The 23868-nt window shown below is 36.4% G+C and overlaps 1 protein-coding gene across 3 annotated transcripts in view; it reads right to left on the bottom strand.

The window, feature by feature from the left end:
• Window positions 1–22740: 22740 nt before the first annotated feature.
• LOC131029530 (prolyl 4-hydroxylase 1) overlaps window positions 22741–23868 on the bottom strand; it is a 213778-nt gene continuing 212650 nt past the window's right edge. For 2 of the 3 annotated variants that reach the window (XM_057960037.2, XM_057960036.2), the window contains 2 exons: window positions 23570–23662; window positions 22741–23235 (listed from right to left, as the gene is read on the bottom strand). In XM_057960037.2, coding sequence (XP_057816020.1) covers window positions 23131–23235; window positions 23570–23662 — 198 coding nt within the window. In that variant the 3' untranslated portion in view covers window positions 22741–23130. The remainder of the gene's footprint in view (window positions 23236–23569; window positions 23663–23868) is intronic. The other variant, XR_009102788.2, reaches the window with a different exon arrangement.

Below are 23868 nucleotides of genomic sequence, written 5' to 3'. Positions count from 1 at the left end.
TTGAAGAGGCTTAACAGTATGCCCTAAAGGCGGAAGAAAAGTTAAACAAAAGGCATGAGCAAAGACAGAGAGGCTAAGGTGGAAGGTTTACCGGAGGAATATTTCAAGGAGGAAGATGATATACCGGAGGAAGAGGAACCAGTCCATATCAGAGAAAGGACAAGGAAGTGAGAAAAAAAGGTAATTCATACCAGAAGGATGGTAGAAATTTATATCGGAGGAGAGGACCGGATGGTTACCAGAATGAAAATTTTGGAAGACAAGACAAGAGGACATTTAGAGGAACCTTCTTTAAGTGTGGAGGAGAAGGACATCATGCATTCGAGTGTAAGAATATAGAAAGTACTGGAATAACAACAGTGGTGGAAGAAAATTCCACCAGATCAAATAATAAACTGGGAGATGGAGAACTATTGGTGATGAGGAGAGCTTTGTGTCATACCAAAGGAGATGAAGAGCCCTTGCAGAGGAAGAATTTGTTTAAGACCAAATGTAAGGTATCCGGTAAGTTTTGTAATGTTGTTATTGATAGTGGTAGTTTAGATAATCTTGTTTCAGAAGAGATGGTGAATAAGTTGAAATTGGAGAGATTGAAGCACCCTAAGCCTTATCAGATAGCATGGATTCAGGATGACCATAAGTTGTTAATAAGTGAACAATGTTTGGTGAAATTGAAAATTGGGAATTATAATGATGAAATCTTGTGTGATATTATGCCTATGGATATTTGTCATCTTTTGATGGGTAGACCTTGGCAGTTTGATAGATAGGCAGTACATGATGGGAGAAAGAATACATACACTATTGTGGCCAATGGGATGAAGCAAACCTTGTTACCTTTGGAGGAACCTTTGAAGAATGAAGTCTATAGGAATGATAGAATCTATTTGGTAGATGGAAGGAAATTCATCGATAGACTGAGACATGAGAATGTGTGCTTTGTCTTAATTCCTAAGAAGACTGAGAGACCGGAACCGGAAGGAGAACACCTGGAAGAGATAAGAGATTTGCTGACCGAATATGAGGACATCATTTTAGATATTGTACTTGATGGATTGCCACATATGAGAAGTATTAGTCATTGCATGGACTTGGTTCCTGGAGCTAGTTTGACTAATAAAGATGCACATTGGTTGACACCAACAGAGAATGAAGAACTAAATAGACAAGTACAAGAGATGTTGAAGAAAGGTTTGATCAAGGAGAGTTTGATCCCTTGTACAGTACCAGTAGCATTAGCACCTAAGAAGAATGGAGAGTAGAGAACGTGTACCGATTCAAGAGAAATAAACAAGATCGCAGTAAAATGCCAGTTTCCTTTGCCTATGATGGATGGCATAATGGACTATTTGAGTGGAGAAAAATACTTTACAAAGATAGATTTGAAGAGTGGATATCATCAGTTTAGGATCAAAGAAGGTGATGAGTGGAAGACAACATTTAAGACAAATGAAGGGTTGTATTGATGGTTGGTGATGTTAGATGTTAGGTTAGTCCCAAAGACACTGAGAGGGGGGGTGAATTAGTGTCTAACTGGTTGATGAAAGATTTAAACTTGTTTGCAACTTTATAACCCAGATTAATATACCGGTAAACAAATAATAGTGCAGTAAATAGAAACAAAAGAATAAGCATCAATGCACACCATAACACAGATATTTTTGGCAAGGAAACTCGGTAGGGGAAAATCTTCGGTGGGATTTGTAACCCACAATATTTACTCATTGGCCAATATAAATAAATATTACTTGTACAATAGGGGCCTACACATGCAAGAAGGCCAATAGCCTAGAGCTCACTTCTCAATACAAAAATAGAGTTCCACTGACTACAATTGGATGGTTAAATCCAATAACAATGTACTGCTCAAAATAGCATTTGGAATGATGGATTCAGTACCGGTTTATGCTCTGTCAGATACCTCTGCCATAAACCTTGCTTCACTCTGCTCTACTCTTATTCACTCATAAAATAATCACATCAAAATGCATATACAGTTATTTACTTACATACATACCTAATTACATATCCTTACTTACAAAATGACCTACAAGATCTCATACATATATGAGTCTTTACAATACATCATGTCAGCTATACAAATAATATTACAATACAAAAAAATATTATTTCAAGTCGGCTTAGAGTGTCGGTATAATTTGTTGTCAGTGTAGACTGGATGTCGACATGAATAAACTTTTTGTAACTGCTGGTGTCGGTAGATGATGTTTGTTGTCGATGTAACTTGTGAGCCATGTTACCAGTTGGTTGCCATCAATGACAACACCAACTATTCTCATCTGAGTGTATAATGCCAATAGGTGATGCCTTTTGGATTCACTAATGCATCGAGTAATTTCATGATGTTGTTGATTGAGGTATTGAAGAAATTCTTGGGTAAGTTTGTTATTGTGTATTTGGATGACATTCTAATTTTCAGTAAGACAAAAGAGGAGAATTTGTTGCAATTAAGACAAGTTTTGTAGAGGTTGAGAGAAGAGAAGTTGTTGATCAACATCAAGAAGTGTACTTTCATGAAGGAGGAGTTAGTCTATTTGAGATTTGTGATATCTGAGGATGGTTTGAAGATGGACCCTGAGAAAGTAAAAGCAATTATTGAGTGGCCTACACCAGAAAGCATTGGAGAGGTAAGATCATTTCATGGATTGGCTAGTTTTTACTGAAAGTTTATCAGAAATTTCAATTTAGTTTGTAACCCTATGACTGAGACCATGAGAGGAGATTGGAAGGAATTCAAGTGGACCACCGGAGCAAACAAATTTTTTGAACTGTTGAAGTAGAAAGTGATTGAGCAGCCCATTTATCTTTACCGAATTTTAATAAAGTATTTCAAGTGGATTGTGATGCAAGTGGAACAACAATAGGTGCAGTCTTGATTCAAGAAGGGAGAGAAGTATCTTATTTTAGTGAGAAATTGAATGATACTCGGAGGAGATATTCAGTATATGATGAAGAGTTTTATGCCATAGTTCAAGCCTTGAAGAAGTGGAGACATTACCTGTTGCCTAAGGAGTTTGTGTTGTATACACATCATCAAGCTTTGCAGTATTTGAACAGTTAGAGTGAGTTAAATCAGAGACATATGAGATAGGCAGAATTTTTGTAGAGTTACACCTTTGTGTTGAAGCATAGAAGTGGTAAATCTAACAAAGTTGTTGATGCATTGAGTAGGAGAAGGAATTTGCTGGTAGAGATGAGAGTGACAGTATTAGGATTTAAATATTTGAAGACCTTGTATGATGATGACTCGAATTTTGGTGAACCTTGGAAAGCATGTAGAGAACTAGTTATGGTAGACAAAAGAAAATGGTTGGATGATTTCATTCAGAATGAGATCTTATTCAGAGGAGTTTAGTTGTGCATACCTAAGAGTTCTATGAGAGAGAATCTGATAAAGGAGAAACATAGTGGAGGACTAGCTAGACATTTTGGCATTGACAAAACAATAGCATTGGTGAGTGAGCAGTACTTTTGGCCCCAGATTCATAAGGTTGTTAAGAGATATGTGCAGAGTTGTAGAGTTTGTCAAGTTGCAAAAGGTAGTAGTCAGAATGTAGGAGTGTATAAACCTTTGACAGTACCAATAAGACCTTGAGAGGATATAAGCATGGATCTTGTAATTGGATTGCCTAAGACACCGAGAGGGAATGATTCCATATTTGTGATAATGGATAGATTCTCGAAGATGGCTCATTTCATACCTTGTAAGAAGACATCAGATGCATTGCATGTAGTAGACCTATTTTTCAAGGAAGTGTTGAGATTGCATGGATTACTTGAGAGCATAGTTTCAGACAAAGACACTAAGTTTGTTGGCTAGTTTTGGAGAACACTTTGGAAGAATATGAAGACAGATTTGAAGTTTAGTTCTACTTTTCATCCATAGACTTATGGACATACAAAATTTGTTAACCGAATTTTGGGAAATTTGTTGAGATGTTTAGTGGGTGATAAAACCAGAAGTTGGGATTTGATTCTTGCACAAGCAGAGTTTTCCTACAACAATTCAATGAATAGAAGTAATGGAAGAACACCTTTTGATATTGTTACTAAATGCATCCTAGAAGTATATTAGAGTTTAGAGACACTGGCAGTGAAGATCGGAGAAGTTCAGAAGAAGAAGACTTTGAGGATTACATGACAGCATTGCATATTCAGGTTAAGCAACATTTGGAAGACATGAACATCAAATATAAGGAGAAGGAATATGAGAAGAGGAGACATAAGGAACTTGAAGTTGGTGATAAAGTGATGGTATATCTGAGAAAAGAGAGATTCCTAGTTGGAACTTATAATAAGTAGCAGATGAAGAAGTTTGGACCTTGTAGGATTTTGAGGAAGTTCAGTTCTGGAAATGCATATGAAATGGAGTTACTAGATAGATAGTCTAAGTATTTCACCTATATTCAACATTGCAGATCTTCATGAGTATCGGGAACCAAAATTTAGTAAAGATAGTGTTGCAAACTTGGAGAAACAGTTGCCTCGGAAGGAACCAGATTATATTGAAGAGATTTTGGACAGTAGGATTGGGCGTAGTACCCGGAGCAGTCAATATAAGGAATATCTTGTGAAGTGGAAGGATAGACCAGTTGAAGATTCATCTTGGATTTCTCAGGTAGAGGTAGACCACCTTGGTTTCCTTCTAATCCTGAAAAAGTGAGAGGCTCACTTTTTCAATAACCCTGGATGTATCATGCAGGAGCATCCTCGATTCACATCAATCTTGTATCAACCAAAAACATTTTCCTTTTTATTTTCCTTTCGGTTTGCAGTTTTAGTTTTCCTTTCTATGTGTCCCGATTTTGGCTCACTAAATCCTCTGGAGTTGGATTCTACTTGAAGACTTGATCATATTTCTTTCTTCCAGACCACATCGCATTTGGATCATTTTCCGACAAGATATCACTACCGGTTTCCATGATAGTTTCCTATTACTTATTGTTCATTTGTTACTGGTTGTCTGGACCTATTTTGGTGATCTACTGAAACCCCTTATGAAGCTTGCAAAGCCTTGGGCATTGATTCCAATGTTCCTTGGCATGTGGCCGATCTTTTCCCATGATCTACATTTCATCGTTTGGATTTTCCAAAGGAATCTCTTAGCAGAGGCCGACCTTGTTATTTTCATTTTAGGTCTTGTTCTTCGGGTTTTGATCCCTTTTGGGCTTACTAGATCCTTTGGATCGATATATAAATTTGTAATTACATATTAGAATGTAATCAATCAGAGAATCAAGTAGCTATATTGTCTGTAGAAGATAGATCATAAGATTCAAGGTCCCGGTTGTGACCTAATCTACTAGGCCTGTGAGGCAATATGTTGTAACTCGGTTGTTACCGGTTGGATGTAATCAAATTTCATGCAATAAAATAATATGTTTTGTATTGCCTCCATCATATCTTTGTGTTTTCATTGTGTTTATTCTTGTTGACCAGTCCAGGTTGATCTCTTTGAGGTCCCTCCTCAGCGGTGACTGCTTCATCAAGGCTAATTGCTCTTCGGGTAAGATAAAAAAAAAGGACTTGAAAACCTAATTCTAACTACAACAAGGCAAGATACAAAAATAATTTGAAAAGAAGGATCTCCTGATGATGAAGCTATTCTTGAACTCTACATCAAGCAACCAACATCAACTCACATAATTATAATCTCTCTATTAACACATTGTCTCATACTTCTATCACAATCTCAAACAACTCGTATATCATTCAATCACAACTCTTTTTCTTCGCTCTTCACCAAATTCATTGACTATCTTCACACTTCCTCTCTCACACTTATTCTCCCTACTCTCTTCACAATTCATACAATTCAATATTTATATACAAGATCTAAATGATCAAAATCTTGAACCAAGTCAGTCTAAAACAAATTACACCTTTCAAACCAAAAACACATGCGTGGATCCACTACAGGTGAAAGAGGGAACCAAAACACATCTTCCTAAGCTCAATCCATTGATCCACAATGGTTGGAATGAAAACCTCAACATCACAACATGCAACGCATCCATATAAACAATTAATGGTCAAAACATATTCTCCAATGCAAATAACTCTTATCTAGATCTCCACATGCTTTGGGGAGACCCATAACATACCAAATAACCTTCCACAAATCATATCCAGAATAGAAGATAGGTTTAACATAGAATATCACAACTGGATATCAACAATGCCACAACATCTAGAGAACACAAAGATATTTTCGGACCACAAAACTATCACACCCATAATGCTAAAAACATTACCAAAGAAGATAACAACATCAAACAACATCAGCAAAACTTTCTAGACCCAAACACTTATGAAACAACCAATAGAACAACTACAACATTGAGATATCTCTACACAATAGACATTCTGGACCAACTATCTAGAACAAGTTTGACATCATTGACAGCTACAACAACACATACTTCCAACAATACCTTCACTCTACTTAAAATCATATGCCAATGTCTTGTTTAACCTTATATCTTCACTCTAGTTTTTAATTATATGCTAATGTATCGTCTAACCTTGCATACACTTCTTTGTATTCCTCATACTCAAGTGGGAAGGTATGATTTGTAGATTTCAAGCAATCTCCTTGTATCTTTTCCTTTTCTTTCTTATCCTCTATTGTTTCTATGATTGTATCATGTTAGAGTTTGGTTGGAATAGCTCAATCTTTGAGCTACTAAAGAAATAGAAAATTAAGGGAACTTGTTGGCTTTGGAGAAATGTTGTAAATATAAGACCTTTTCATTTGGCTCCATAAGCCCTTCTTCCTGTAGAACATAAGATGACACTGAGAGGGGGGGGGAATCAATGGTATTCAAAATCCTTAACCTTTTAACCCTAAGTGTGTGTACCAGTTAGCAAATCTAACAGAAGGTGAATGTACTAGTGAGACGGAGAGAAGACCAAAATGCAAGCACACACAAAGGGTACGTCACATAACACCAGATATACAGGGAAAACCAAATATGGGAAAAACCTCGATGAGAAATGTTGTTGTAGTCTACTACTCCAATCCAGCATTATAATAAACATTGTATTACAAAGTTTAGGGCACCAACCCCTGATTTTAGGGCACCAACCCAAGGAGCACCAACCCCTACGTCGAGCTCCAACTCAGTGATTAAAATGAAATATATCAATACACTAGTAATATCCTGGTTACAAATGAGTTTTGTAACCTCTCGCAATTAAATCACTCTACCGATTCAACTCTTCTCAACCGATCTTCCTTTGCTTTGTTCTTTGTTGGTTCTCTGACTCTTCCTCAACTCAGCCTTCACCTTGTGTGGTCTCTTCTCACACTCTCTCTTCTCTCCTTTTCTCACTGCAACTTCCTTACCGGTTCAAACTCTACCACTTTTATGTATTGTCATACTCTGCACTAGGTTACTGGTTACTCTGCTTATCGGTCAAACCCTGCTATGTGTTATGAAGGTTTCTGTTGACATACACCCTGCACCTCTCTGTTTCCTTTTGCCAATTCTAGCACTACTAGTTCACTTAACTATTACCCTCTTGGCAGCTTACCGATCACTCTAACCTTACCGGTTAAACCGCTCATAAACCTTGTTACTGGTTATGCCTTTACAACACTCAATCACTACGATCTTTTGTAGATTAAACTTTGACTGATTAACTCTCTGTTGCACTCTCACACTTTGATCTTCAATATCTGACACTTCATCATCTGGCAACATCAATCCACTAAGATCTTTAGTCGGCATATTTATCTTTGAGCTTTCCCGACAAGGTGGACATTCAAACTTGGTGTGCTAGGGTTTTCTTCATCAACCATGAGGCGAATCAGATCGGATTTGATCTCATCTTTGAGATTCACAACCTACTACAAACCAGATGACACTACCATAGCTCTTTTCTTCCAAGACGTGTTTTCTATATTTAGCAAACACGAGAAATTGATCATCGACCTCTTTATGTCATTCACATTGTCTGATCTCGTGGTTGTCTTCACCAAATCTGATTTGCACTTGGACAACTTGCATCAATCATGACGTCGACGAATCAAATCCTTTTCCTTAGACCTGCCTTGTGATGATATGATGAAAGAAATGAGTATTCGGTAGAATACTAAGAGTGGGGGGTGAATCAGTATACTCAAAAACTGATACAAACTCCCAACTTATGAATCAAAATAGTTATGTCAAGATAATAACTCAAACATTATCAACATCAACCAATATCAATATCATTATTTACCGGTTTGAATGTTATATCAACTTAACAGTAAAAATTGTAAACATGAACAATGATTAATCAAAACTTGATTGGTAGGGTGTAAACAAAAATAACTGGTAGGGTTTACCAATTACAAAACACATAAATGTTTAACCCTTTACATACTGGTTCAACATAGGAACTACCATATACTGGTTTACAACATCTTCAAAGTTTATCATACTAGTTGCAATACAAAAAGCAATAACAATAATAACATCAATAATATCATGAATACCAATCACCGATTCAATTGACATCAATGACAACATATCATTAATACAATTTCTTTATGCAAAATGGCAACAATCTGAAAATACCAACAATCTCCCCCTTTGGCATTGATGGCAATACAAATATCAATGCCTCTGATTTGTTGTTGTTGTGATTAGTGAATAGAAATCCTAGTTTACATACCAAGTATTAACCATGCTCTTGTCTGTCATCCTCCTTCCGCTAGTCCACCTAATCACACACATAATTCCTCTCACCAGTTACCAGTTACATAATTCTTCTCCCCCTTTGACAACAATGTCAAACTGAAAGAAAAAATATGTAAATTCAAAATTTCACCGTGCATCAACAAACTACAACTTGATGCTCCCCGTGTGGAATACATCCACTCCAAAAACATCAATCCATGTAAAGATTATGCAAGTAGTTCAAGGGTTGATGCCATCAGCATCATATTCAACTGACCTCATGAAGGGGTACAACCCCTAGTTGTCTTCTAAGACACTCAAATGTAGTCTTAGGCAGATGTTTGGTAAAAATATCTACAAGTTGTTCCTTGGTGGAAACATGCTCTACGATAACATCCTTACTTTGAACTTTCTCCCTCAAGAAATGATACTTCAATTCAATGTGCTTAGTCCTTGCGTGCAAAACGGGATTCTTATAAATATTAATTGCACTAGTGTTATCACACAAAATCTTTATAGGTTCAAAGATTTTCATCTTAAAACCTTCCAAAATGTGCCTCATCCAAATAGCTTGTGTGCAATTCATATAAGTTGCTACATACTCAGCTTCAGCAGTAGATTGTGAAGTACAACTCTACTTTTTACTACTCCAAGAAACTAGCCTTCCTCCTAGAAAAAATGCTCCACCGGTAGTACTCTTATAGTCATCAACATTTCCTACCCAATCAGCATATGTGTACACCTTCAGATCAAAATTTCCTCCATATGGATACCATAACCCATAATCAATTGTACCTTTCAGATATCTAAAAATTCTCTTGGTTGCTATCAGATGTGCTTCCTTTGGATTTTTTTGAAATCTAGCAACTATACCAACTGCATGGGCAATATCTGGTCGACTGTGAACAACATAATGTAACTTGCCAATCATTGACCTGTATTCTTTCTCATCTATAGACTTAGATGCATCTTCCTTGGACAATTTACATCATGTAACCATTGGAGTTCCAACTGGTTTATAGTCACTCATGCAAAAAGTTTTCAAAACTTCTTTCACATACTTAGACTGAGTAATGAAAATACCATTCTTCATTGCTGATTTTATTTCAGATTTTACGAAAAATATATTTTACAAGTATGCGAGCTGTATTCATAGGCCTCAATGGTTGGATCAACAACTCAAGATGTGTAAGTACTATTTCTCAATTAGCATTAGTATATTAGTGGGTCGATTTTTCATAAAACTACATAGTGCAATCACAAAACAAGGTATGATTGTAGTATTACAATTCTATTCAAATTATTATTCTTGTCCACATCACATACACACATGCGCCTGATAGTATAGAAGAGGATAGATAGATAACTAGGAGTGCCATTTTTTCTATGAGTAATGAAATTTTTTATTTCCCCTACTAGTGACATCTCAAACTCATTCTTCATCTTTTTTACAAAGTTGTTGAATAATACATCATTACCACCAAATATAATGTCATCAACAAATACTTCACTAACCAGTATTTTATCTCCTTCAGACTTGAGATAAATGTTGTTGTCATCACTAGTTCTTGCAAAGCATATCTTCATCAAATGTGTATAAATATTTTCATACCATGCTTTGGGTGCCTTCTTTAATCCATACAAAGCTTTATGCAATCTGCATACCATGTCTTATTTATTTGTTAATGCATAACCATTAGGTTGCTCTATATAAACCTCTTCTTCCAATATTTCATTCAAAAACATAGACTTAACATCCATCTGGTATACCTTGAACTTTTTGTGAGCTGCAAATGCAAGTAATGTTCTTACTCCTTCCAGTCTTGCTACGGGTGCAAAATTTTCTCCATAATCCTCTCCTTCTTCTTGCACATAACCTTTGCAAACTAATCTTGCCTTATTGTGAATTACAACACCATCCTTATTTAGCTTGTTTCTGACACCCATTTAGTACCTATGACATTTTTGTTTACCGATTAGGGTACCAGAGTCCAAGTGTTGTTTTTCTCAATCTAATCCAATTCCTCTTCCATTGCCTTAGCCCAATGATCATCACCAAAAGCTTCCTTATCACTTCTTGGTTCAATGGTGGAGATCATGCAAGAGTTCTCTCTAACTCTTCTTCTAGTAAGTACTCCAGCATCCTTATCCCCGATAATTTGCTCAAGACTGTGATTCAGTCTCACATATCTAGGAATAATATGATCATTCTCTTCAGGTTCAGCTTCTTCATCATCTTCTTCTTCTTTAGAAATTATCTGTTCCGGTTGAACAAGTACATCAGGATTTGCCTTACCAGTTTCAGATTAACTAATTCAGGTTCCAAAAACAAAATGCAAGGATCTTCATCATTTTTTTCAGAACTAGTTCCTTCAGAAATTTCAGGACATTCATCTATGCAAACATCAACACTCTCAATAATTCTTTGAGTCCGGTTGTTGAAACATTTATAGGCCTTACTCGTGGTGGAATAGCCAATAAATATGCCTTCATCACTCTTTGCTTCAAACTTGCTTATGTACTCACCTCTTTTAATAAAGCATTTGCTACCAAAGATCTTAAAGTAACTAACATCATGAGATCTTCCATACCAATACTCATAAGGTGTCTTGTCCTTACCTCTTTTTATCAGAACCCAGTTCATTGTGTAGACCGTTGTACTTACAACTTCTCTCCAAAATGTCTTTGCCACACCTCCTTGCATCAACATATTTCTTGTTGCTTCAACTACTGATCAGTTGTTTCTTTCTGCTACACTGTTCTGCTATGGTGTTCTAGGTGCAGAAAGCTGCCGCTTGATACCATGTTCTTCATAATAATTAGTGAACTCCTCAAAAGTGAATTCACCACCTTGATATGTTCTCAAACACTTAATATTTTTGCCACTCTCTTTCTCAATTAAGGCTCTAAATGCCTTGAATTTCCCAAAAGCTTCATTCTTATCTTTCAAGAATGTGACCCACATCATCCTTGAGCAGTCATTAGTGAAGATCATAAAGTATCTGTCACCTGAAATGCTTCTGGTTCTTATTGGTCCACATGGATCAGTATGAACCAAATCTAATAAGTGCTCCGCTGAGAAGGAATTGCTCTTAAAGGTAGAAGAAGTCATCTTCCCTAACTCACATTCTTTACAAAGAGCATTAACCGGTTTGTCTATCTAAGGTAGACCTCTTACAATCTTAGACTTACTCACTTTAACAATATTATCAAAATTGATATGACAAAATGTTCTATGTCAAAGCCAACTATCATCTATCTTTGCAATCAAACAGTTGCTAACTTTAGGATTCAGATGAAATAGATTACCTCTAGTCTGTTTACCGGTTGTGATCAATTCTCCTTTACTGTCAAAGATTTTGCACATGTCATTTCTAAATTCTAGTAGGTATCCTTTGTCATTCAACTATTCCACACTCAGAATATTGTGCTTCAGACCTTCAACCCAATAAACATCGCCAGCACTGCTCTTCCCATTAGGAGAAATAACTCCCTTGCCTTTGACCATACAAGGTGAGTTATTGCCAAATCTGAAACACCGCCATCAAACTCTTTCAGGGAAACAAATTTTCTCTGATCACCAGTCATGTGATGTGAACAACCACTATCAATGATCCACTCATCAGAGTTATTCATCCTGGACACTAAAGCCTTCTGATCTGTTGTCTCTTCCTTAATAGCCATAAACACAATATCTTCACTAGCATCATCATCAAATTTATCATCAGTAATACCATTGCCAATAGCTACAAGACAATCTCTCTTGCCTTTACCCTTATACTTCTTAAATTTGTCTATCTTGTGTTCATTTTCACTATTAGGGCAATTAGCTGCTATATGACCAATCTTATTGCAAGCAAAACATTTCAACGGTAGCTTACCTTTACATTTACCAGTACCTCTAGGAAGTCGTTTTGCCAACAATGCTTCAAGCTCCACTAAATTGTCTTCATCATCAGCATCTCTACTGGATCTGGATTTATAGCTATGAATGGTATCTTTACTTCTTCTCACAGATGAGTTAGAGACAGAAGCTGTAAATGCAAATTCTAATTTTTGTACACTTCCATCATAGCCATTCAACTCAAAAGCAGTAAGTTTGCCAATGATAGAGTCAAGAGTTACCTTTGCCTTGTCAATGGATTTCAGCTCCTAAATAGCTGCAACACGAATAGCATAGACTAGTATCAGGGTTCTTAGTACCTTACTGACCACTGTGGTATCTTCCACTTTCCCTCCTGCACTTTTTATTTCACCAACTATTTCTTTAATCCTTTGACCGTACTGCTGGATATTCTCACCTTTAAACATTCGCATGTCATCAAACTTTCCTCTTAAACTCTCTTCTTTAGCAATCTTAACATGTTCATCACCGTAATAAATCTCTTCAAGTTTTTTCCATACTTGATATGCAGTTTCAAGACCATGAACATCTACATATTCAGCATCAGACAGGGAACTTATAATAGCTCCTAATGCTTGATGATTCTCTTGTCGTTCTTTCTTCGTATCATCAGTCAGAGTACTAGTAGGTGCAACATATTGAGTTTCTACATGATCCCAATGCTGACTACCTAGGCTTTTGATATAAATCTTCATTTTGTTGCTCCAAATTCTATAGTTCTCTTCGTTGAACTTAGGACCTTCTTTCTTCATCATAATATACAGGGTCTTTTCCTCAAGCTATTAAACTTGGAGATCAAAGAGGACCTGAGAAGCTTTGATACCAATTGATGACCTGATGAAATAAATAAGTATGTGGTAGAATACTGAGAGGGGGGGTGAATCAGTATACTAAAAAACTAATACAAACTCCCAAACTTAAACTTATCAATCAAAATAGTTATGTCAAGATAATATCTCAAAGATTATCAATATCAACCAATATAAATATCATTATTTACTGGTTGGACTATTATATCAACTTAACACTAAAACTTGTAAACATCAACAATGATTAATCAAATAAGATCATAACCACAAAATGCATTCACCACTTGACACAAATATTTCTATGTGGAAAACCCAAATAGGTGAAAACCGCGGTGAGATGAGACTCACAAGGATAGTTATCTGAACTCTTCTGAAGTTCGCCCTGTTAGGAGCCAAGCTTGTTAAAGCTTTACAATAAGTTCTGTCAGGAACTAATTCCGTTCAGGAATGACCCGGTTAGAGGATTTACAAATATACCTTGATGAAAATCACAATACCCTATTAAAAGTAACCTTGCTGAAGTATTTTAGAATCCAAAATAATGCACCACTTTTTTAGAGCATTTAGAAAGTAACCAAGCTTGTTAGAGCTTACCCGGTTAGGGGATTTCAATGTCTGTTGTGATTGTTAGAAAACAACAGGTTTTTCTGATCTGTCTGAATAGCACTACATCTGCTTGATCAGATCCTTCTTAAGATTCAATAGCTGCCTTCACTCAAATTGCAGATCCATCCTCCTGCTAGGCAATCTCACACTCAACTAGTTCTGCCAACTTTGCCTATGTCAAATAAAACAACATCATCGACCTTAAATACAAATCACAATAGGTCGGTAACATAACAAAAACTAATTCTCATCATCGAGATTACAAAAAAAATTCGGTACAATCTTGACCATTTAGAAATCATAACAACTTCTTCACATTTAACAAGAAAATTCCAACCACTCCATAATAACCGCTTCATCGAACTTGTAATTCATCACACGTTATGCATTTGATGAAATCTACTTTTCTCTTTTCCAAGACAATCAAACACGCCAAAATAACATGAACTCATCTTCAAACAATTACCAAGCATGTCACCATCATTACCGCTCAATCATCAGATCTTGAATCAACAAACTTGATCAGTAGGGTTTAAACAAAAATAACTGCTAGGGTTTACCGGTTACAAAACATAGAAAGGTTTGACCCTTTACATACCGGTTCAACATACAAACTACCATATACCAGTTTACAACATCTTCAAAGTTTATCATACCAGTTGCAATACAAAAAGCAATAACAATAATAACATCAACAAGATCATGAATACCAATCATCGGTTCAATTGACATCAATGACAACATATCATTAATGCAATCTTTATGCAAAATGCAAACAATCTAAAAATACCAACACCTTGAGCCACAAATCTCTGCAATCAACCCGTGATATTCAGTCTTCATTTAATGTCAACCGACTCTGCAACTACCTTGTTGAAGCACTCTTCACAGACCTTTGCATGCTTGCCACCTTGTATCCACATGTCATCTTTGTGGGCATCCAGCTCAGCAAAGTCCATTGTGTTGATTCAGGCTTAGTCACCGACCACAACACACAATTGGTATACATCATACTACCGACCTTCTTACCCTACCAGTCATGCACTAATCAGTCAACCTTTGAAGCATGCAATCTCCTGTTATGCTAGTGGGATCACATCAACCTGGTCATAAACTTGTCAAACCTTAGCATATATTCAGAGTGAGTCATTATACATATCTCCATCTGGTGGGAGCCTTTCACCTTTGCCTCTTTGGTCTCTTACCGGTTGACATACTTATCCGTTGACACTAGCATGTCAAAAGTCGCCAATGCACACATTCTACCACACCAATGACATGACAACACAGACATCAATCATAAACAGGGATCTTTGTTGATATTAGCATTCTGGTAACTTCATGTCTGTAGTTGCTAACCTTTCCTTCTCCTTCATTAGCTTGGACCTCATCTCAACTGGTTTGCTAAGGAGGCAAACTCATCACTTCTTATTATTCCCCTTCCTGTCCCGGTAGCACATCATACTTTCCCTTGTTGATCTGCTACACATCTCTGATTTCACACACCTGAGGCATCATTATGTTTCACTTGGTTCATTCGGTGTGTGCCTTCAACCACCTGCCTTATGTCTCTTGATTGTCTTATCTTGAAGGGTTATGATGCATTCCATGCATATTGTGAGATAAGCTAAGTATTACCACTTACCGATAGAAGTGGATCTTTGTTACTTGTTGACAACCATCTGATGGGAACCAGTTCACATTGCATTTCTCAATCTACTTCCAACATTGCACAAATATGACTTCACTATTTGAGCAGACACAACTTCAACCAGGCACATAACCCGATAGACACCCTTTGTCTACCTCACTAACTTGTAGCTGCCCAAACTCTGTTGGTCATATCTTCATCTAGTGGGAGTCTTGTTGATTGACATCCAACTACTTACCGGTTGTTTGCGCATTCTTTATGGTTCATCCTTCCTTTCTTACCGGTCACATGCTTACCAATCTCCAATACTTGCTCACAGTTCAACACTCCATACTTATCGGTGACATGCTATATCAGTTGACATCAATGACAACACAATGCCAACGCTTCCATCCACATTTCTCAGGTCTAAGTTTGAATTTAAGATCCCTCATGGCTTCATTGCCATCGTGTAGTAAATAAAATTCTTCTTAAAAAGCTTTCACTAATCTTTCCTAAGTATTTTTGGAGGTTGAGTCAACTTTTGTGTACCCATCAATAGTTATACCTCTTAAGGTTACTAGAAAGGATCACAACCAATAAGCTCTATCTTCCTAGTCATTCACCATCTAGATCATTTCATAGGCCCTACAATGTCTTGTAGGGTCCTTCGACCCTTTACCTATAAATTTAAGCAACTTATGTCTTTCAATATTAGGACTTGATGAGGGAGCCACCATCATATTTTAGTGCAACATCAATGCTTAGAACCAACTTATCAAAAGGTTTTGATTCAAACACTTCAATGCTTCACTCGCACTCTCGACCACATGAGAATCCTCAACTCATCCTATCTCAAGGTTCCAAACAAAGTTGCCTTCAATTTGTTTCTTCTATATCTTGAGCCCAAGAGTTTTATATTTTCATCCTTCAACCACCTTTTCTTCAATTGATAGTCTTCTAATGCCGTGGATGTTATTTTTGTAGGCTTTAGTACTAAGTCTTTAGACTCTATTTCCCATTCTTCTTAATTTAATAGTTTCTCTACTTGGTTGAAAAGATTGGTTCATACTTCATTTGGTAAGGGTAAATGTTTTGTTATCACTTCTCACGTGTATAATTTGTTGTGGTGGGAGTATTTATTTTCCCAATTGAGGCTCTAACTTCAGCGTATACTCCAACTCTGACTGCATTCTCAAGAAGAGCTCCAACTTCAGAATTTTACAATTGTATTTTCCTCAAAGTGTTTCTCGTAATCTTCTTCATTGTTTTCTATGCTCTAAGATCCCTAGGGATTGCATTATCTCCTCTTTTGTTACATAGCCACTTTTTGATATCTTACAATTCTTTTTGGGTATATGTGAATTAATTTCAAGAGATCTAACATCATTCTAATTTTATCTATTCTTCCTCTTATTGGTTCTATCTTCATAGCACTACCTTATCTACTATCTATATACTTCATTAGCACATTCCACACAAAGGTCTTTTAAGTATTATCATATATCTTGCAAATGGCTTCCTCTTTTATGTTCTCTTAGACTGAGATATCCCTTTATTTTACTATGTCTTGAGTGAGTTTGTCCCCTCTTTCATGGATAAACTTGATAGGTTTAATGGATTGTCCTATTGTCTCATCATTTTACTTGACTTCTTGAAAGACAATGGTGCCAAATGCTTACTTATCCTATGTATGTGCAATTAATAAAGTTAACAAAATTATACATGTGACTGAATAACATGTGAACATAATAAACAACATACTAAATGAGAAAGTAAATAGTTGTCTTTTATTTACAATGCTCCATACAAAATTGGGTTCAAGAATTTCTCATACAATACAATCCCTTGTTCCAATTACAAGAGAAGTTTATTGCTACGTAACCCAAGCATTCGTTCCTAGCCTAAAATTTGTCGTCCTAGTCCCAAGGATGTTTCTAAGATGTGGAGACTGCTAGGGGATAGTTCCCCCCCATCCCCAATCTGCCAAAAAATCTAGGAGAGGTCCCAAAAATGGGAAGGCGTTGGCCCCAACCGCAGGGGATGTTCGGTCATCCGAAGGATGTCTCTCAACCATCCCGAGGATGGTTGGACGTCACCCATGACTGGGTTGTTTTTTTGCAACTTAAGAAAAAATAAAAAACATTTTTTTAAATTTATTTTTTCTATTGTGGACCCCTACCTCTAAAAACACCCTAAAGGTATTGCTTCACTCATTTTAACTCATTTGGTCATTTGTGTGTGAAGAAAAAACTTGGAGCAATAAGAGGATTTGAAGGAAGCCATTAAAGGAGGAGGTGTCATAGTAAATATAAGGCAAAGTGGTTCAACCTAGGGCAAGTATCTTCCTTCAAACTTGAAAGAGGTAAGTTTCATTCTTCCATTTTCCTATTTTTTTATTTTTTTTCAAAATTTGAAGAATGAATGAGAGATGACTATTTTTTATTTTATTTTTTTCATTCAAACACAACAAATGAGCGACAGTTAGGGTGATAGTAGTAGTAACAATGAAGTGGAAGTGGTTGGTGGAAATGTAAGTGGAAGTGCTATGAAAAGTTGTAGGCAACAACCTAATATATTTAAGTTCCCTTCAAAAATTATGGAAACATATGCAAAGGGCTCTTTCAATAAATAAATAAAAAGACCTCTTCTCCAATATGTTATGCCTACGGATGAAAGGAAAAAAATTTTGGAGGGAGTAAGGTGTGGGATTGTCATGTTTACTTGATAGATTTTAGGGACAACTATACAAGGGTAAAATCTCATCTTTTGGGTATTCTAGAACATGGGGTCAAAGCTTGTCCAGAACTAAAAGATGAGGAGAGGATAGAGTGTCATAGATTACATATGGCGGCGGAAATGGGGAAACAAGATGTGGCAATACCGACACCTTTTACATGCTCAGAAACATTAGGGCCTATGACAATGACTATTGGTAGTTGTAGTAGTCAAGTTGAGACAAGAAGAAAGGGAAGATGGGTAGTAAGAAGGGAGGGACAATAGAAGCTTTGTTTAATGCACAAGGACATGAAGTTATAGAGACATCCATTGCTAGATTTTTTTTTGCTAATGCTATCTCATTTCATGTGGCGTGTTCCTCTTACTTCAAACAAATGGTCAAAGATATAGCCACTATTGGTCCCACATTCACACCCCCAACATATCATAAGCTATCAATTACTCTCATAGACAAAAAGTATTCCAGCATTAATGTGATAATGGAGGATATGACATGAACTTGGATGAGGGTTGGTTGCTCTTGTTGGCATTATGGATGAATTGATTATGTGTTGCATTGATGTTTTGTCATTGATGTCAACACTAGCTGTTATGAATGGTTACCGGTAGAAGATCTAGTGTTACGGACACAAAAGATTATCTGTTGGACACTTCCGACATGTTTGGATCAATGGAGTGTTTGATTTTATATGTTACATGTTTCTGCAACATGTTTTGGTCAGTTGGTATTGACTTGGTAATCAAATGTTATCATACACTCTTGTAAACCCTTATTGGCATTGGTTTAAGGTTTTATCGACAGAGCTTTCACTAAGGAATCTTGACAAGATGCATAAGTGATGTTGGTGCAGCTTCTAGATGGATTTCAGGATGTTGAAGATGTTCTTTGATCGTGCTTCAATTGCTTGAAGTCATTGCTTTAGTGTGGTGGACCCAGAATAGGTCTAGTGCCTATCTAGGTTATGGACCGGTATCATGATAACGTGTACTCTACACATTACTGGGATGTTTCGAGATGATTTATGGATTTGTAATTGTTGTTTTGGTCTTAAGCCGACATGGCACATCATTGTAAATTTATGTAATGATCTTATTGTAATATCTTTTAGGTGGCTGACCTAGTTGGATTAGGTCTTAGGGTTAGTATAAAATGATGTAAGATCTCATTGTAGATAATGGTATGGTGAAGAAAGGAATGTAATGTACAAATATTGTAATATCATTCAAGCAGAGGCTTAGATCGATCATTCAGGATCGAATTGGGATTAAAGAAGAGGTCAAAGGCATCTGGTATTGAGCTTAACCGAGACTATAATTAGGCATGGTAGATGTTATCTCTGGCAGTTCACTCTATTGGATTGTTGTCCATTTATCTTGAGGTGGTTTTAACCTCTATAGTCAGTGAGACTCTTTTGTAATGAGCAGTACGCTCTAGGCAGTGTGCCTTCCTGCATGTGTAGGCCCCTCATTGTATCACATATTTTCTGCAGAGGTATCATCTAACTGTGGATAGGCTTCCCACCGTGGTTTTTCCCTTTCCGGGTTTTCCACGTACAAATCATGTTGTTATGTGGTATGTGGTATGGTTGTTTTGCATTGATTATCTATTTAATTGTTGAATTACATTGTTTACTGGTATCTGTGTCTACCGACATCTGTTTCTGCTTTACCGGTATTTAAATATTTATGTGCTCCGGTTTAAGGTTGTATTGTGGATTAAAAGTTATAATTTGTTAACAACTGATTCACCCCCTCACCCCCCTCTTAGTTGTTCACCGGTTATCCTAACAGCTCTATTGTGATGGATGGGTGGACTGATGTTAGACATCAACCACTCATCAATACCATTGTCACATACCTTGTTGGTTCTTTTTTTTTTTAATCGTGGATTGTTCAGGGAAGCGTAAGGATGCAAAGTTCTTGTTTAGCATTCTGAAAGATGTCATAGAGGAGGTTGGAGCTATTAATGTTGTATAAGTGATCACTGATTCAACATGTGTGCAAATCAACAAGTTTGATGGTGAAAAATGCTTACAAGCACATCTTTTGCACCCCATGTTGTGTTCATACATTGAACAATGCATTGAAAGACAAGAAAAATAGATTGGGTGGACAAAGTAGTGGTAGAAGCTAGAGACATTCAAATGTCCATTTGCAACCACCACACCTCACTTGCTCTCTATAGGTCATTTTCAAAGGTTTTCTTCAAACCTGTTGAAACAAGGTATGCCACTTAATTTTTATTTTATTTTAATGAATATAAGTATGCCACTTACTTGTTGGAGAGGATGCTTAAAGTGCATGATCCTCTATAATTGATGGTGGTGAATCCTAAGTGGGCTTGATGTTGAGAATCAAACTCTACTCAAGGAAAATTTGCCAAGCAAAAGATCCTTGATGACAATTGGTGGTCCATTGTGAGGTAAGACATTGTTGATTTTATTATTAAATTGTAAATTGTTTTAAAAATTAAATATTAGTTTATTGATTTTCATATTTTGAACTTTGCACTTGCAGACAAGTTTGCTCTATCATCTCACCTATTGTAGATGTCATCAAATATGTTGATACAGACTCTCCTAGTCTTGGAGAGATATATGAGATAATCGATAATATGCTTGAGAAGATTAAGCAAACAATTTTGGCTAAGGATCCTACTTTGGGGTTCTATGAGCAACATATTAGGCCCATTGTGATATAGAGGTCGAACATAATGAACACCCCGCTTCATATGGCAACCTATGCAATGAATCCCAAATGGTATGTACTAAGAAATGGAAGGGTGCCTCCATGTGATGACAATGAGGTTTAAGAAGGGTTCACACAAGCCATTGATGAGATATATCCAAAGGAGGCTTTTATACTTCGTGCACAATTCCTTGACTTCACAAATCTTTGTTCCTACATTGAGTAAACCATAGGCAAGGTTGGATATAGCTATATTCGTCGAAAGAGACCCTATTGGATGGTGGACATGGCATGGGGAGGGATACACCACAATCAAAGTTGCTTGCCACTTGTCTCATTTAGGTTGCTAGTTCCATTGTTGCAGAGAGGAATTGGTCCATATATGGCTTTATCCACTATATCAAAAGGAATAGACTTACATTTAAACAAGCAAAGAAGCTAGTGGTTGTACATAATGCTCTTTGACTTTAGGATAGTTGCACTCCAAACTATCGGTAGACTCTAGCTTTATGATGTAATGTTGATCCCCAAGATGTGGCCCAAGTTGAAGAGGCACTAAGGGGATTAGTTCTGATTTCGTTGGATGAGGTGGGTGTGGACCATGACAGTGGGAGAGACTCAAAAGACTCTAATTTTGATGCAATGTTAGAAGTAGATTAAGGGCAGCAATGTACTTTGTTTTTTTGCATCTTCATATCATAATTGACAATAAAATTGTCTGGCAATTGTGTAGCCTTATGACAATTTTTTATGGTATTTCTTTAATATCTACTATCCCGTGCATATTGGCAATGAATTATGAATTATGAATTATGAATTATGAATTATGATGCATATTGAGTATTGACAATGTTGTATGCTCAAACTTTGCATCCTATATTGCTTTCCTAGCATCATATGCATGCTATATCCATGTTTTCATATGAATATAATGTGTATGTGCATCCTTAATCCATGTTTTCATATGAACACTTAAAATTTCCCTATATATTTTAAATTTTCCCTATATTTTATATAGCCATCCCCTTTACTGTCCCCCCCATCCCCAAATTTGGCAAAATAATTTGTCATCCCAAAACCTCATTCAGTCATCCCCTACCGTCCCCATCCCAGAAACTCAGAGTAATCTAGGTTTATTGCATATGGTTTCTAGATTCGACTATGTAGAATTGTTTTGATTCAGCATTTCAGATCACACTTTGTAATCCATCATTGAGATGATAAAGAGCAGCTGCACAATTTAATCAATTGACAGCTGCTGACAGTTGCTAAAGAATTCCCACCATCGGCAACTACTCAAAACTATTATAATCAATCAACAAGTCATAACTACACTTGCTGATTGTACAATATAACTAAACTGATAATATGTTTTAACTATTTAAACTCCACTACGTAAAGAGATTAGACTACATGAAATATCTTGGTAACATAATTACAGAGGTTTATCATACCTAAGTAAACATGCCTACTACTATTAGGTTGTCAAATATTTTTTACCTAAAAATACATATAGTTACAATGTCTGCTAGAGAAATTTGCTGACATAAATAAAAGGTGACTTTCTAGGAAGTCAGATCTATAATATTGTTCCACATAACTGATAGTAAATATTTTCTTTGCGTAAAAACTTTTCTGCTCATCGATGAAGAACCTGAATTTGTAATTCTCTAACAGTTTATAAACACGACATCAACAAATATATTACTAAAGTCTCTATTCATAAATTTTTACCATTGGAAAACATTATAGTTTGTCGAGAAACACAAAATATTGCTACTGTCAGTCCACCAGCATTCACTCTTCGCTTTCCTCGAATTGCAAAGATAATACATACACTGGATATACTTGTATGTTGGGCAAATACATGCTCAGTTGCAAATCTCCGCAACTATGATCTCATATTGATCCTACTCCCGCTGCAGCTGCAGAATGTTTTCTACCAATATGTAGAACTTCTATACAATATTTATCTTTTTAGTTTCTATGCTTAAGGGAGATAAACATCACCCTTTCTACAGATATACTACTTTTCAGACTACTTTAGCAAGGGCAATAAGTGCGTGGTTAGGCAATCCTCTCTCTCATCCATTTCGTAGCTGACCATTTAACACCCCCCGATACCTCACAACCTCCATGAATACTTTTTGGGTCCACTGAACCATCAAGACCCTGCATGTATCCAGATAAAGGTGATCAATACCAAAGACCATAAATAAATGAAGATGAAAACCCATAAAATATTAAGCCAAAGCAACAAATGAACTATATCAACTATAACCTCTTATAGCTGTTTTCACATGCATGATAAAACAATTGAAATAACATATTGTAAGTACCATTCTCAGCTTTCCAAATCCAACTAAACACTGCTTTACGCTATTTATTCCCTAATGTATTTAAACTTAGTGAACAGATGGCACGATTTAGCAAATCCAAGCAGTTGAGTTGAAATATACACCACAGCAACTGCTATTCTACATCAAGGAGGAAGAGAAAAACTTACCATACTCCAGAAAAGGATTGCATCTCCCTTCTTTGGTTTCACACATACACCTTTGACCATCTTGCCACCACAACTACACTCCATATCTCCAGCCTGGAGATTGATATTTACCAATATCACTCATATGTTTTTTGAACTGTTGCATTTCTTGTAATGCTAGAGATTGTTAAAATGCAGAATTTAGCTGTAATATTATATTATTTCCAAAGGCATCGTACATGAAAACTCAAACATAAATGTATACGACGGTATTCTACAGTTGCATTGCTTCAAATGGTAAAGAATTTTGATGTGCGCAT

The sequence above is a fragment of the Cryptomeria japonica genome, chromosome 5 (genome assembly GCF_030272615.1).
Source record: "Cryptomeria japonica chromosome 5, Sugi_1.0, whole genome shotgun sequence".
Classification (NCBI taxonomy): domain Eukaryota; kingdom Viridiplantae; phylum Streptophyta; class Pinopsida; order Cupressales; family Cupressaceae; genus Cryptomeria; species Cryptomeria japonica.
This window is presented reverse-complemented; position numbering and strand designations above follow the sequence as displayed.